Genomic DNA, 14887 nt, shown 5'->3' with positions numbered 1-14887 from the left:
ATGTGTCTCAGCATGTTCCTCCTTGGTTAATCCTGTATGGGACTATTTCTAAATTTCTGAAATTTGTATTTTTATGTATATAGTGGGTGAGTTATGTTTCACTCTGAACTTGAGTAACTGTTACCTTTCCCATGTTAGGGAAGTTTTCAGCTGTTATCTCTTCAAATATATTCTGAGGCCCTTTCTCCTCTCCTTCTGGGAACCCTACAATGCAAATGTTGATCCATCTAATATGGTCCCAAAAGTCCATTAAACTCTCATTTCTTTTCATTCTTTATTCTGCTTCACAGCAGTGGTTTCTCTCTCTCTTCCAGCTCACTGATTCGGTTTTTTTGTTTGTTTGTTTGTTTTTGCCTTATTCTGCTATTGATTCTTTCTAGTGTATTTTTCATTTCAGTTATCATATTTTTCAACTCTGATTGTTTTTTATCTTTTCTAATTCTTTGCTAAAAAATTTCTTGTAACTTCTCATTCTCTTCATCCTTTTTTTCCCCCAAGTTCTTGGATCATCTTTACAATCATCACCCTGAACTCTTTCTTGGGTAGATTGCCTATCTTCACATCACTTCGTTCTTCTGGGATTTTATCTTGTTCCTTCATCTGGAACATATTTCTTTGCCATCTCATTTTGTTTCAATTTCTACTTGTATATAGTGGGTGAGTTACGCTTCTCAGCTTTGGAGAATTGGCCCTTTGTAGATGTCCAGAGTCCCAGCAGTACACTCCCCTCTCGTCACCCAAGGGCCAGGAGCTAGCTGGTGCAGGTAGTTCTGACCTGCGTTTGCACACTCACTTACAAGATCTGTTTTCTTGCTTCTGGTGTCTGCCCCCTGGTGGGTGAGGCTGGTGGAGAGGCTTGTGCAGGCTTCCTGCAGGGAGGTGCCAGCGTCTGCCCCCTGGTGGGTGAGGCTGGTGGAGAGGTTTGTGCAGGGTTCCTGCAGGGAGGGGCCGGTGTCTGCCCCCTGCTGAGTGGAGCCGGGTCTCGGCCCTCTGGTGGGCAGTGCTGTGTCAAGAGGTGGCTGTGGGCTCAGGAAGTCTGGGAAACCTGTGTGCTGATGGGTGGGCCTGTGTTCCCAACCTTTTGGTTGTCTGGCCTGAGGATTTCTAGTAGCAGGGTGAGATCAGGTCTCAGTGCCAAGGACCCGAGATACCTGCCTGCAGTGAGTTCACATAGGTGAACACTCCCCGCTATGTGCACCACCAGATTTTATGACCCCAGAGAGAGCCACAACTCCCCCCACCTCCCCAGGAGATCCTCCAAGACCAGCAGGTCTGGCCCAGGCTCCTATGGAGTCACTGCTTTTGCCCTGGGTCCTGGTGTGTGACATCTTGTGTGCATCCTCCGAAAGTGGAGTCTTTCCCTCAGTCCTGTGGAGCTCCTACAATCAAGCCCCACTGACCTAAAGCCAAATGATCTGGAGGTTCTTCCTCCTGGTGCCAGACCCCCATGCTGGGGAGACTGGTGTAGGGCTCAGAGCTCTCGCTCCTGAAGGAGGACTTCTCCAATATAATTAGTCTCCAGTTTGTGATGTGCTCACCTGGGTGAGATGGGATTTGACTATATTGTGAGCGCACGCCTTCTACTGTCTCGTGATTTCTCCTAATTTAGGTCTTTGGGTGTATAATTTTTGTGTGTGTGTGTGTGTAGATTCCAGTCTTTTTTTTATCAATAGTTGTTTAGCAGTTAGTTGTGATTTTTGGTGTGCTCCTGAGAGGAGATGAGTTCAAGGTCATTCTACCTTACCAACTTGACTCCCTTCCAGCGGTTCATCGATTTTAATTATCCACATGCCCATCCTTTCATTTCCATTAGTAGTCAAGATTTAACCGATAAACTAACTTCTGAAAACAGACTCTTCCAATACCAAAAATCACCAGTATCACTGGCAAAGCCCACTAGGGTCCCCAGGAAAAATAAGATGGAATCTAGGTGATAAGGTCTACCCTCTTCTTTTGTGATTCGTGGTTTCACTTGTGTACAGAGGGCCTGGTGCAGTGTATTTCACTTAACACATTGGATTCACATTCTCAGCACAGAACCACTGAGCCAGACACTTGGCAACCATGTGCAGAAGCCAGCCTTTGTGCTCATAACCATAGTCTGGATGCAAGATTTGGAATTTTCTGGAAAAAATAAGCAACTGAGCAGAGTTAGGGATGAAGTCTCTAACACCAGCAATCAGAGACCAGTGGGAAAGTTGATGGCTCAGTGGAGGCAAATGAAGAGGTGAGCACTTGTGGGAACCAGGGTGGACGGTCCACTTCAAGGGCCAGCAGCGAGGAGGGATGCGCAGGGGGAACAAGAGAGGCTGGATGAGGGGCGGCATTAGCATGCTTTAGGCTCCACAGACACACGTGGATGCCTGGAGAGGGAGCAAGGACCCCTCCCTTCCACAGGGGACTTTGGAATCTGGGCTCTCATGCTCGGGCATGGTGGGTGGTCAGGTAGCCCTGGGGCCTGCTCCCTCCCCTTGATGTGCAGACGTGGGCACCGTCCAGTACTTCCCATGCCCAAGGAGAACAGCCAATCCACAGGCCCTTAAGGGGGAGAACTAACATTTGTGGGTCCTGTAGTGAGTTAAATGGCGGCTCCCCAAAAAGTATGTCCATGACCTAATCTCTGCAACTGTGTATTGACCTTAGGTGGAAAAAGGTCTCTGAAAATCCTTTAAGTGAAATATCTTGAGATCAACATTGATTACCTAAATCCAGTAACTAGCATCCTTATAAGAGACACAGAGAGTCGGTGGAGAAGGCCACGAAGAGACAGGGGCAGGATGGAGGCGTACAGCCACAGCCAAGGAACGCTGCAGCCTCCACCAGCTGGGAGAGGCAGGGAGGGACCCCAGAACTTCTATGGGAGTGGGCCCCGCTGACAGGAAGAAGGGCCCCAGACTCCAGTGCTGGCCCCCACCCACCTCTCCCATCACCTCCTGCCACTCCCTTCCCAGGGCCTGAAAGTACACCTGCTCAGAAGCTGGACAGGTCAGCTGCTGGAGGCCTAGCAAGCATCCGGTCTAGGAGCCTGCAGCTCTCCTGAGCAACCAGGCCGGCCAAACAGTGACCTGGGTTGAGGGGGAGAGGGGGCCTGCGTGCAGATAGGCTGCTAGAGTCCACACCTTGAATCAAGTGCAAGCCCAATCCCTTCTCTAAGGAGAGCCTTTTTCTCCCTCCCCTCTTGCCTGCAACTGCAGGGACATCTGTCTTTACTGCCCTCACACTCCCAGTGCCTGGTGACGGGCCTGGTTTACACCCAGCCTTTGTTGAAAGAATGAAGGAACAAAAGCTACAGTCCTATGGATAGCCTCTGCCCCAGCACCCACAGGCTGAGGCACCAACTCCCTCATTCCTGCTTCTACAGCCCCAGGACGAACCTCCAAAGGGCAGGCTTTGCCTTGTCTGATGACTAAGGAACCTCCTAGAAGCTGGCATCTCTATCCCCTGAGCCAGCTCAGTGTCCAGCACGTAGTAGGTGCTCAGTAACTGAAAGGAGCCAAGATTTATAAGACATTTGTAGCATCCTTGAATCTGGCCAGCCTGCCTTTCTGCATGACCACCACCCCCTATTAAAGCCTGGGCCCCAACCGTGCTGCACTCCTGGAAGCTTCCGGAAATCACACAAAGGACGTTACCTGCTGCAGAACTAAAGCACAGTCCCTTCCAGGGGCCCAGACACAGTGCCTTCTAGGCCACCTGCTCCAGCGCACAGACAGCCCCCAGACACGTGGCTCGTAGCACAAGGATCTCTTTATTGTGACGCTCAGTGGAAAACATCTGTAAACCAGCTCACTGTAGTGGTGACAGCCGCAACCATGCTAAGGCACTTTCATTATATAAAAAAGGGCGGGGGTGGGAGTTCTGTCCACTCCTTTGTGACAGCGACTGGGACCTGAATTCAGAGCTTTTTAGGCATATGTAGCTTTAATATATCTTCATGATTTCTTGAGAGTTTGTTTCCTTAAAAGAAAAAAAAAATGCCTTCTTTGCCATAAGTAAGTCTAAATGCAGCATATACAAAATAGTTAGGAATACAAGGAAATTCAGCCACCAGTGTAGACCAGTGTAGGACAAGCTATTCTCTTCTAGACGTGCTTCTGAAGGAAAGGCAGTGATAAAGACTGGGAATTTTATCACTTATTACAGTGAGAGGGAGAAAAGACAACAATGTTTTCTTTCTCTTTTAAAAATGTCTGTGCAGACGGCAGCGTCTTGAGTTATACTGAGTCAACGGTGCTGATCAACTACCCTCGGGCCCAGTCCTGGCCCTTTCCACTGCTCTGGCTGTCAGACTCGGGACAAGTCCCTTAACCATTAAATATATTTGGTCCCCAAGAGTGTTGAGAGAGGCCACTGCTGGCCTTTCCAGCCTGGCCCCTAGGCCCTGCCTGCTCGGCCAAACAGCCCCGCTGCGGCAGGGATGGCTTGCCCTGGGCCAGGGAGGGGAAGGGGTCGTCATTGCACTTGAGACATTAGAGAAGCAGGAAGGGGACAGTGGCGCTGCCCAGCGGGGTGGGGAGGAAGGCCCTTCGCTCCCCGCCCCTGGCATCCTGTGCCCTGCACAGAGGTGGACCCCCTGGGTCCGCTCATGTTGGACCACCCAGAGTCCACGGGAGCAGGGGGCCGGTGGGGCAGAGGGTGTGAGGTCACCGAGTGTGATTGCCAACAGCAAAGGAGAGAGGGAAGAGCTGGTGGCGGAGGCGGCGGGAGGTGACAACTCTTCTGGGGCGCTGGGCTAGCGAAACTCCTTAGTCTGAAGAAAAATAGATTCATAGAAAACTCTCTTGCCCATCCCCGGAGGCCTGCTCCTGCCCTCCTCACCTCACCATCTTGTGCTCTGTGGCGAGAGGGCGGGAAATCCGGCTGGTCGCTCTGTCCCTGGGCCCGGGCCCAGGACCCTGACTCTTTGGTATCAGATTCGGGGTGGGGGTGGGAGGGGAGCAGGGGGGCCGCAGCAGAGGAAGCCGAACGCCCTCAGGGAGGCCTGGGGGACGGGCGGGGTGGTGAGGTGGGCCTGAGGTCCCCGGCCTGGGGGGACAAGGTGGGGTCACAGTCACAGCAGTCCCAAGAGGGAGGAGGGGGTGCTGTGGGGGCTGGGGAGGGGAGGAGGAGTCACCGATGTCCGTCTCCGGGCAGCAGGAGAAGAAGAGCCGGTTACTCGGCAGCTTTGGCCTCGGCAGCTTTGGCCTCAGCCCCGTCGGCTTTGCCATCCACCTCATCGTCCGAGCAGTCGCTGGCACCTTTCCGGGCCATTCGGCGGGGCACAACAAACGGCAGGTCCCCACGCCTGGGGGCAGAAGCAGAGGTTAGCAGGGCTGGCCTGGCGGCCACAGCACAACTCATGTGTTGCAAAGCAACCTCAGAGGAAGACTAGCTCCTGACATCCCACGGGGAGAAGCAATGGGGGGCTTTGGGGGCAGGGCAGGAGGGCTCACGAAAAGGGGGTGACTGAAGCTTCCTGCTTTCAGCCCAAACACCAGCAAAAAACTGTCAGGTAGTAAAGGCTGATTAAAAGGAGGCACAGTGGTAAAGAATCCACCTGCCAATGCAGGAAATATGGGAGACACGGGTTCGATCCCTGGATGGGGAAGATCCCCTGGACAAGGAAATGGCAACCCACTCCAGTATTGTTGCCTGCAGAATCCCACGGACAGAGGAGCCTGGTGGGCTACAGTCCATGGGGTCACAAAGAGTCAGGCACGACTGAGCGACTGAACAACAGAAGGAGGCGCAAGAGCAGACGGAGCCAGCTCTGCAAAACACCACCTCTGGTCACACTTGGTACCAAACAGGGGAGACCAGGAGCCACTGGCCGACAGTGCAGTGTACACAAGCAGGCATCTCCTCCAGCCCGGGATAGGAGAACCAGCAACATACACACTGACTAGACTGTTGCTTTTATGCTTTAAAAAAAAAAAAAAGGATCACTGGGAAAAGGAGGTCAGCAATGAGAATCTCGACCAAAAAGGCCCTCTCCCTCAACCATTTCATGCTGCCTGATCAGAACACTCCTTGGAGAAACGCCAAGCAGCCCTCTCCACCTGATCAGGGTTGGAAGATTGACCTGAGCTGTGCCAGGGACTAGCTGGGTGGGTGGCCTTGAGCAACTTCTAGTTCACAAAACCTGAGAACATTCTCATCGGGTTTAAAGACTGTGACAGGAGCAGACTTTTCAGACAGGATGGGAATCAATCACCCAGAGAGATTATTAAAAAGGCTGGGCTGCAGCCTTGGAGGCCGAAGAACCAGGAAGGGCTCTCTGAAAAGCACCTTTCTGGCATCAGAAAGTGCCCTGCCCACTGACAGGGCTGAGAAAGGGGACTGAGTTTACAAGAGCCTCATGGTCAGAATTCTGCTTTTCAGGACAAAGGAACTTTTTGGAGGAGAAAGGGTCAAGCAGCAGGGCGGGTGTGGGTGAGGGGGTGGGGTGGGGAGGAGGGCGGTTGGCGGGGCTCACCTGAGCTTGTTCTTGAGGGAGCTGACCTCGCGGTTCATGGCATCCGCCGTCTCAGTGGCATCCTCCAGCTCACGCTGCAGTTTCCGGCGGGAAGCATTGGCCCGCTGGGCCTCCTCCTCCGCCTCCTCCAGCTGCCGCTTGAGCTGCTTCAGGCGGGTGGATGCCTTGTCCGCCTGGGGAGATGCAAGGCCAGGGGCCCAAGTCAGACCTCCACATACCGGTGGCATATCCCGTTCTTAGCTGCCTCAGGGCAGGGCCCTGCTCCACCCCAGCTCACCTGGTCCTTGTACTGCTCGGCGTTCCTCCGCTCATCATCCACCTGCAGCAGCACATCCTTCAGCTTCTTCTCGGCCCGACGCACCTGCTTGCAGGCTGCCTGGCGCTCCCTGTGAGGCACGAATACAGTGACTCAGGGGGATCCGCTCTTTTGGAGGGCCTGGTGGACAAATCCACAAACTGGGCCACCCATGTCTGGGTCTCACTGGCCTGTCCCCTGTAGGGAGGCCCCAATCATTGCTCTTATAAAGGCATTAGAATTAGCCCCATTTCACAGATGAGGAGGAAACTGAGGTTCAAGGAAGTGACACATCTCAGAGAGCATATATAAAGCTAGAAAAAAAGAATGACGCCCCTTATGACCCAGGTTCAATCCCTAGGTTGGGAAGGTCCCTTGGAGAAGGGAATGGCAACCCACTCCAATACTCTTGCCTGGAGAATCCCAGGGACAGAAGAGCCTGGTGGGCTACAATCCATGGGGTCGCAAAGAGTCGGACACGACTGAGCGACTTTCACTTCCCCTCTAAAGAAGTCTGTCTTGCTGAGCCCATAGGTGGGCTGCCCAGGGAGTGGGAACCACCACCTCTCTCTGATTCAGCCCTGAGAGAGTCACCAGGCCCAACTTTAGAAATGGGTCATGGGCTCCTCTTCAAACTCCAAAGCCCTAGCAAAAGGCCCCAGGGAAAAAGATGAGAGCCCCATTAGGATGGGGGGAAACAGTGTCAGGGACGGACACACAGAGGGCCCGCAGATGGTGCTGGGTGAGGGGCGAGGGGCACCCACTTGGTCTCGTTGTCCAGCTGCTCCTCCAGCTGTGCGATCTTGGCCTCCAGGGCAGTGATGGAGGCCTTGTACTTGGACTTGACGGTGCCCTCCATCTCCTGCAGCTTGACCTTGAGCTCCTTGTTCTGGCGCTCCAGCTGCTGCCTCGCGTTCTCGTTCTTCTGGGTGTGGCTGCGCTCCAGGTTCAGGTCGGTGTTGAGCTGGTCGATCTGTGGGAAGAAGGGCTGGTGAGCTCAAGGAAGGCGGGGACCCTCATCACCAGACCCTCCTGGAAGAGGGAGCTGCCCAATGGGAAGGGTTCAGAAGCATCGGATGGCTTCTGCTGGGGGGCCCGTGTGGAGTGAGGCCCGGCTGCCCACCTGCAGGTTCGCCTTCTTCAGCCTGTCGTTCACCAGCTCCGTGTTGCCCTGCTCCTCCTCCAGCTCCTCCTCCAGCTGTGCAATGCGGGCCTCCAGCCGCCGCTTCTCCTCCAACGCCAGGGCACTGGGGAGGGTGGAGAAAGGTAAGAGCGGCTAAGCCGGAGCAGGGAGCCCCCACACCCGCCACCTCCCCCAGTGGAACACGCCACGCTTGCCCCGGCTCACCCCTTGCCGCTGCTGTTGGCTATCTCGTCGGCCAGTTCGTCCCGTTCCTGCTGGGCTTGGCGCTTGGCGCGCTCGGCGGCTGCCAGCTCCTGCCGTGGGAACCCGGAACATGACCCACGGGGGCCCCCACAGCCGACAGCACCCCCTCTCCATTCCCAGTACTCTGAGACCCTGGCCTCCTCTTCTCAAACCCCTTTCCCAGCCCTGCCTCCTCCATGACACCCATTCTCATGAGCCCCTCTGAGGTCACAGCTTAGGTACCATATGTTTACACAGCCCCCATATCTAAGGCTAAAAACTAAGCCAGAGGTATTGTAGTAAATAAGAAATCACCCTGGTCTGATGGAACAGTGGTCCCTCTGCTTTCCAATGAGACAGGAAGCAGGGGCAACAGGACAGAGATGTGAGTTAAGGCCAGGGTGCCAGGGCTCTGAAAGCCAGAAGGGGAGAGGGCTTCACCCTGAGGCTGAGGCGGCCTCGCCAGAAACCCACATGCGCAAGAGGGCACAGCCAGTCGTGACAGGAAGCCTGGCTACCTGGCCCAGCACCCTCTCTGCAGAAGATGGCCTAGAGCCTGGGGAATGCTTTCACAACCAGCCTCACATGAGGCAAGAGGCCGCCAGGGGACGTTCAGAGCAGGAAGCCTCTGGGAGGGCCCCCTGCTCGCCAGGCACCAGGTCACAGTGGGCAGAGGTGGTTACCACAGAGCCCCGTCTTGTGCAAAGGAGTCGGCCCCAAATGGTGACAGTTTAATTCACACACAATTTAATCCCACCAGGGAGCCTTCCAACTTAATGAAACCTTGCAGGGCTACCTTTGAGAAAACAAGAACCAGCCCTGTCCACGCCTGGAGCTTGGCCCAGGCCTTCCCGGGTGACTCGGGCGGGTGCGTGGAGGCTCTGGGCTGCCCCCTGCTGGTCAGAGGGCGCACTGCACCCGGCCCACCTCCTGCAGCTGGATCATCTCGGCCTCCATGCCCTTCAGCTTCTTCTCGTTCTCCTTGGCCTGCGCCATGATCTCCTCGCGGGAGGCGCGCGTGTCGTCCAGCTCCCGCATGTAGTCCTTCACCTGGGCCTGGGGGCAGGGAGGAGAGGCTTGGCACCACCCCCCACACACCAGAGGACACCGCACCAGCAGGGAACAGGGGCTGGTTCTCGGCCTGCGCCCACATTCAGCTCAGTTATCACAGGGCAGGATGAAGACAAAGCGTCTCTGTCCTACACCACTGACAGTCTTCCGATCGTTAGGATTTACAAAGGACACCTGTGGCAGCGTCAGGCCCTGGGTGTGTGCTAGTCCACCTGCATTTCTGTTTACTTTCTCCACTTCTGGTTGACTTGGATCCCAAGCTCCAGGTCAAGGGCTGCCTGCCAGGTTAGCCCCAACCACAAGACATAAGCCTATGTCCTTTGTTCTCCTGTGATTCATTTTAACTCTAAAGATCTTGGGAAATACTTTTATCCCCCCTTTTCTTTTGTAGGTAAATCCCAAACTGGGATTCCCCAGGCCCAAGGGTACAATACAAGCCTTGTTGTGTGTGGCCAGGTGGTACCAGCTAAACCACCACCATCAATGCATCTATGGCCCACGGCCTTGCCAGCACCAGATGTTGACATGTGTTATTGTTGCTGGTTTGTGGGGTATAATGAGGCATCTCAGAGCTGGTTGTTTTTTTTTTTTTTAAACTTGTTATTTTTAATTACTGACAAGGCCAAGCAGGTGTTCTGTTTCTGGACTGCTGCACTGATTCATCAGCTTGGAACCTTCTGTCACTGTCCATTAAGGCTGGACTGAGTCATGTCTGGCTTATTCTAGAAAACTGCCACTAAGTGACTAAGTGACTATAACGCCATTGCACTTTTAGCTTCACATTTGTTTCTTTGTTTAAGGTGAAGTCAACAATTTTTCACTACTGCAAGTTTGCTTCTGACTATAATATTTTGTCTCCACTCAGCCTCTGGGTCTCCATCTGCATAGTAGTAGTAGTGTTAGCCTCTCAGTCGTGTCCGACTCTTTGTGACCCCATGGACTGTAGCCCGCCAGGCTCCTCTGTCCATGGAATTCTCCAGGCAAGAATACTGCAGTGGGTAGCCATTCCCTTCTCCAGGGGATCTTTCCCACCCAGGGATCGAACACAGGTCTCCCGCCTTGCAGGCAGATTCACTGCACCACACCCAAGACCTTCAAGGTGGCACTTCCCAGCACTCACAGGCCAGCCCAGCAGCGTCCAGCCCGTGCTGGGCCCAATGCTGCCGCGTGCGGCTGGATCAGACCAGCCTGAGCTCACCTGCAGCTTCCGCAGCTGCTTGATGGCTTCGTCCCGGTTCTTGTTGGCCGAGTCGATGTGGGCCTCCAGGTCCTTCAAGTCCATCTCCAGCTTCTTCCGAGCGGCCACAGCTATCGAGCGCTGCTTCCTCTCATCCTCCAGCTCGGCCTCCATCTCCCGCACCTGGGGAGGTGCTGACAGCTCAGGGGGCAGGATGGACCCAAAGATACCGCCTCAGCTCAGGGCCCAGGTGGGGCTTGGTCCAGTCCCAGGGAGTCCACAGGGCCTCCAGGGAAAGTGAGGATTACTGACCATAAAACCCTGGTAGAGGGAGGTCACCAACCTCTGGGCAGAGAACTAGGACGCGAGGACGTAGAGGACACTCCCACAGACCAGTGGAAGGAGAAAAGAGCCCCCAAACTCTGGGGCACTCCTGCCCGCTTCTGCCCAGGGAGTGGGCAGGCCCTCCGCACCTGTTTGACCAGCTGCTTTTTCTTCTCCTCACTCTGCTCGTCACGGCCCTGCAGGTCCCGCTCGAACTGGGCCTTCATGGCCTGCAGGTTGACCTCCAGCCGCAGCTTGGCGTCCTCTGTGGCCTGCAGCTCGTCCTCCAGCTCCTCGAGCTGCGTCTTCATCTCCTCCACCTGCTGCTCCAGGGCCCGCTTGGACTTCTCCAGCTCATGGACCTGTCACCAGGGGCCCCAGTCAGGACCAGAGGGGTGCGAGGCCCCCAGGTCCCCGGCTCCAGTGTCTGTGAGGCCCTAACTCAGTGTTCAGAGGCCGCCCCCCAACCCCGAGAGCCGGCCGCAGGCCCCGGGACTCACGCTCTTGCCCACGTCATCCTTGGAGCTCATGAGGTCTTCCATCTCGGCGCGGAACTGCTTGTTGAGCCGCTCCAGTTCTGCCTTCTGCTCCATGGCCTCTTCCAGCGCCCGGGCCAGAGACAGTGCCTTGGTCTCCTTCTCCCGGGCCTCCGCCTCCGCCCGATCACGCTCCTCCGCATACTTGGCAGAGATGGTCTTCTCCTCGGCCAGGAGCTGGGGGGACAGGCGGGCACCATGAGTATGAGCAACGGGCTCTCGGAAAGGGTCAGAGCCTGACAGACAACAGCCTCTGCCCGAGGCAGGGCGTCTGCAGATGGACGGGAGGATGGACGGATGCGCTGACGGCACCCACCTGGTCGAACTTCTTCTGCTTCTTCTCCAGATTGGAGACGCTCTGCCGCTGGTGGTCGAGATCCACGAGCAGGTCGTCCAACTCCTGCTGCAGCCGCGTCTTGGTCTTCTCCAGCTTGTCGTAGGCAGCCACCTTCTCCTCAAAGCGCTGGCTCAGCCCCTCCAGGTCCTTCTGCAGCTTCCTCTTGGCCTCCTCGGCCGTCTCCAGGCACCCCACGCTGTCATCCATCTTCTTCCTCATGTCGGTGACCTGGGTGGGAGCAAGGAGTAAGGAGAACCCAGCTGGCACCTGCTCCGGGAGCTGGGCTGCCACTGCGAGCAGAGTTATGGGGTGCCAACTCAGTTATGGAAATAGCTTCCCAGCCGCTTTTCTATTCCTCTGGGACCAGGGAAATGGGACGTTCCACAGAGTGTAGGTGTCTAGCACACAGAGTCCAAGGCAGGTAGACGTCGCAGGTCAGCTTGGAAAGGCCACCCAACCCTGACCTGACCAGCCACTTGTACCAAGACTGAGGCCCAGAGTAGGGAGCCTCCACCCCTCCCCTCTCCCAGGCAGCAGCCTGGCATCCCCCGCCCACAGGGGTCCATCCTGCAGCCCCCTCCTCCCACCTGGACACACAGCTGCTCCCTGTCCCCATCCAGAAACCTGCTCCCTGTCCCCACCCAGGTGTGGACCTGACTCCGCACCCTCCCCTGAGCTGGTGCAGATCTTCAGGCACATTTAAGTCCTAAGACAGAATCCACAAGAGGGCTCTCTATCTTTGGCCCCAGATCCTTTAAGGGTCTAGAAAAGACCATGGCCTCCTTTCCATGAGGATGATTTAACAGGCATAAAGCGAAATACGTAGGACTACCAAGAAACCACTGTAGTAGAGAACAGTTGTCAGGTATTTTTTTAAGACCAGTGTGCTTCTTTAGCACAGCAGAGAGCAGGCTCTTGAGTAGCGAGGAGCACAGTGACCTTCCCAAAGCCTGGCCTCAGCTCAGACACAAGGACCAGTGGTTTCCACTGAACAGGCCACAGGCACTGCTACCGTCACAGCTTGTTGCCTACATTCATAAGGGAACAGAATGCTGAGGGTTAGCTGGAGACTGGTGAAATGAAGATGAACTCCAGCCAAGTTCATGGATCCCTGAATTCTCTCGGGGACCCCAGGAGTAAGCCCTGTTCTGGAGAGGGCAGGAGCTCTCCGAGGGAGGGTGGCCAGCTCAGGGGAGGCCTGGCTGTGCTTCCAGGTCCAGGCGGCTACCCAGCCAGAAGCTCCCCAGCCCGCAGGCTCCGACCACCATTCCCGGGGTGATCTGAGGGGAGCCAGCTCCGAACCTGGGCATGGAGGGTGGAGATCTGCTTCTCCAGGTTCCGCTTGGCCTCCTCCTCCTCCTCCAGCTGCTCCTTGAGAGAGTTCTTCTCATCCTCCACCTGCTTTAGCTTGGTGCTCAGACTCAGCTTCTGCCGGTTCTCCTCCTGCAGCAGCTCCTGCTCAGCGGACAAGGGGGGCCAGGGCTCAGGACCCACACTGTCAGGGCCTTGTGGTCCCCATGCCTCTCAGCGGGAGAGAGGAGCAAGCCCCAGATTCAGGGGGCAGCTGGCAACGATCTGGAGGGGAGTCAAGAGGTCCCAGAGAGCCTGGGGAGGACACTATGAGGAAGACCCAGAGGCCTGGCAGCTAACACCGTGTGGGCACAGGGTCCTCCCAGGGTAGGAACAGCTGCGGGGGGCCCATCGCTGCCCTTACCTGCGTGTCCTGCAGCTGTGACTCCAGAGCAGAGAAGTCCTTGGTGAGCTTGCTAGACTTGCTGTCCGACTGGGTGAGAAGACCCGTCACATTGTCCAGCTCGACCTACGCGTGGACGGGAGACAAAGCCCCGTGAGCTTGAGCAGGATTGCTCGGGGCCCACCTTGGCTCTCTCAGCCATGCTGGACCTGAGCCACAGGCTGAACCCGGGGGGGCTCACAAATGAGGCGGGTTGTGGAGAGAGAGAGAGAGAGAGAAGAGCAGGGGCCCTGGCAGCAGGGGCCAGGACCCAGGCAATCCGGTGGGGGCCTCACCTGCAGCTTGGAGACCTTGTCGGCGAGCTCCGTGCGCACGCGCTCCCCCTCGGTGAACTTGACCTGCAGCTCCTGCAGCTGGGCCTCCACCTTCTTGCGCTTGTGCTCCGTGTCCGCTTTGCCCTGTTGCAGCACCTTCACCTCGTTGGCCAGCTCCCCTCGCTCATTCTCCAGGGTCTGCTTGGCCTTCTCAAGGTTGGCTTTCACCTGCAGGAGCAGAAAGCAAAGACGTGAAAGGGGGAGCCTGGGACGTGAGGCTGGTTTTCTCAACATCATCAAAGAGCCGGTGGAGCCAGTCTCAGAATCAGCTGCCCTGCAGCAAAAGTGACACTGGGCAAGTCCAGGAGGCAGCGAGCTGGCGAGGGCCATGGACTTGGAGGGCTCAGGCCTGATGTGGACTCATCACCCAGCTGGAACAGGATGCCTGGTGCATGGCCTCACCTCTGAGGACCACGGCTCCCCTGGCTCTCAAACCATCCCTGCCTGGCCTCCTGCACAGGGTGCACGGAATGTCCAAGGGCAAGACATCGTCATTGCTGATGTTAAGATTTTAGCATTATTATTACAGGCTGAGGGAAATTATAACTGTCCATAGTTAGACTTCCAGGAAAGCCTCTTAGAAATTTAATGTTCACCATAACACTGAAATGTTCTTCCAAAAAATAAAAGCCAAGTTTTGTAAAAGCCAAGTTTACAGAACAAACACAATCCCAATCTATTCTATATCAAGTCAGTCACAATATCGAAGACAAGTTCAAGGGTAAACCGGACCCTGAGTACATGCAAAAGCTCTTTGGGTGAAAAATGCTAGAGGAACAGGCAATGCTTCAATCTGCCCAGAACCAGAAGGAAGTCAAAGGGAAACAGAGGGACAGTCATGTTTCTGAAAATATTGTACAGGCTGCCATGCAGAAGAGCCTCTGTCCTCTCGGGCTGCCAACAAGGGTGGCCGTGAGCTGGAAACCACAGGAGGCAGGACTGGTCTTGCTCAGGAACTGCCTGGTCACAGTCCCCAGGCTGAGAAACCAGCCGGGTTAACATCCCCAGGGTTCTCCCCGAAGATTCCAGCTGACCATGTGTTGGAAGTGTTCTAGAGAAGGGCTGGGCTTCAGAAAAGGGACCCAATGGCCCTCTGAAACTTCAGTTTCAGAGTCACTCCAATTCCATGAAACATTCTGGTCTGGCAGGTTGTTGAACAGGATAATAATAGTAATAATAAGACTAGAACAACTCACTGAGCCCTTACTGACTGTGCACTGTCACAAGTTACCAACTCCAACCCTCACGTAATTGTATGAA

The 14887-nt window shown here is 55.5% G+C and overlaps 1 protein-coding gene across 1 annotated transcript in view; it reads right to left on the bottom strand.

The window, feature by feature from the left end:
• Window positions 1–3729: 3729 nt before the first annotated feature.
• The window catches only part of MYH9 (myosin heavy chain 9), an 85613-nt gene continuing 74455 nt past the window's right edge, over window positions 3730–14887 (bottom strand). Inside the window, exons 28-41 of the mRNA XM_061125312.1 lie at window positions 13589–13795; window positions 13275–13379; window positions 12863–13015; window positions 11540–11788; window positions 11188–11400; window positions 10837–11049; window positions 10385–10546; window positions 9043–9171; window positions 8098–8186; window positions 7873–7996; window positions 7514–7722; window positions 6732–6840; window positions 6455–6627; window positions 3730–5284 (exon numbers count right to left, since the gene is read on the bottom strand). Coding sequence (XP_060981295.1) covers window positions 5152–5284; window positions 6455–6627; window positions 6732–6840; window positions 7514–7722; window positions 7873–7996; window positions 8098–8186; window positions 9043–9171; window positions 10385–10546; window positions 10837–11049; window positions 11188–11400; window positions 11540–11788; window positions 12863–13015; window positions 13275–13379; window positions 13589–13795 — 2268 coding nt within the window. The 3' untranslated portion in view covers window positions 3730–5151. The remainder of the gene's footprint in view (window positions 5285–6454; window positions 6628–6731; window positions 6841–7513; window positions 7723–7872; window positions 7997–8097; window positions 8187–9042; window positions 9172–10384; window positions 10547–10836; window positions 11050–11187; window positions 11401–11539; window positions 11789–12862; window positions 13016–13274; window positions 13380–13588; window positions 13796–14887) is intronic.

Source organism: Dama dama, chromosome 22 (assembly GCF_033118175.1).
Source record: "Dama dama isolate Ldn47 chromosome 22, ASM3311817v1, whole genome shotgun sequence".
Taxonomy (NCBI): Eukaryota; Metazoa; Chordata; class Mammalia; order Artiodactyla; family Cervidae; genus Dama; species Dama dama.
This window is presented reverse-complemented; position numbering and strand designations above follow the sequence as displayed.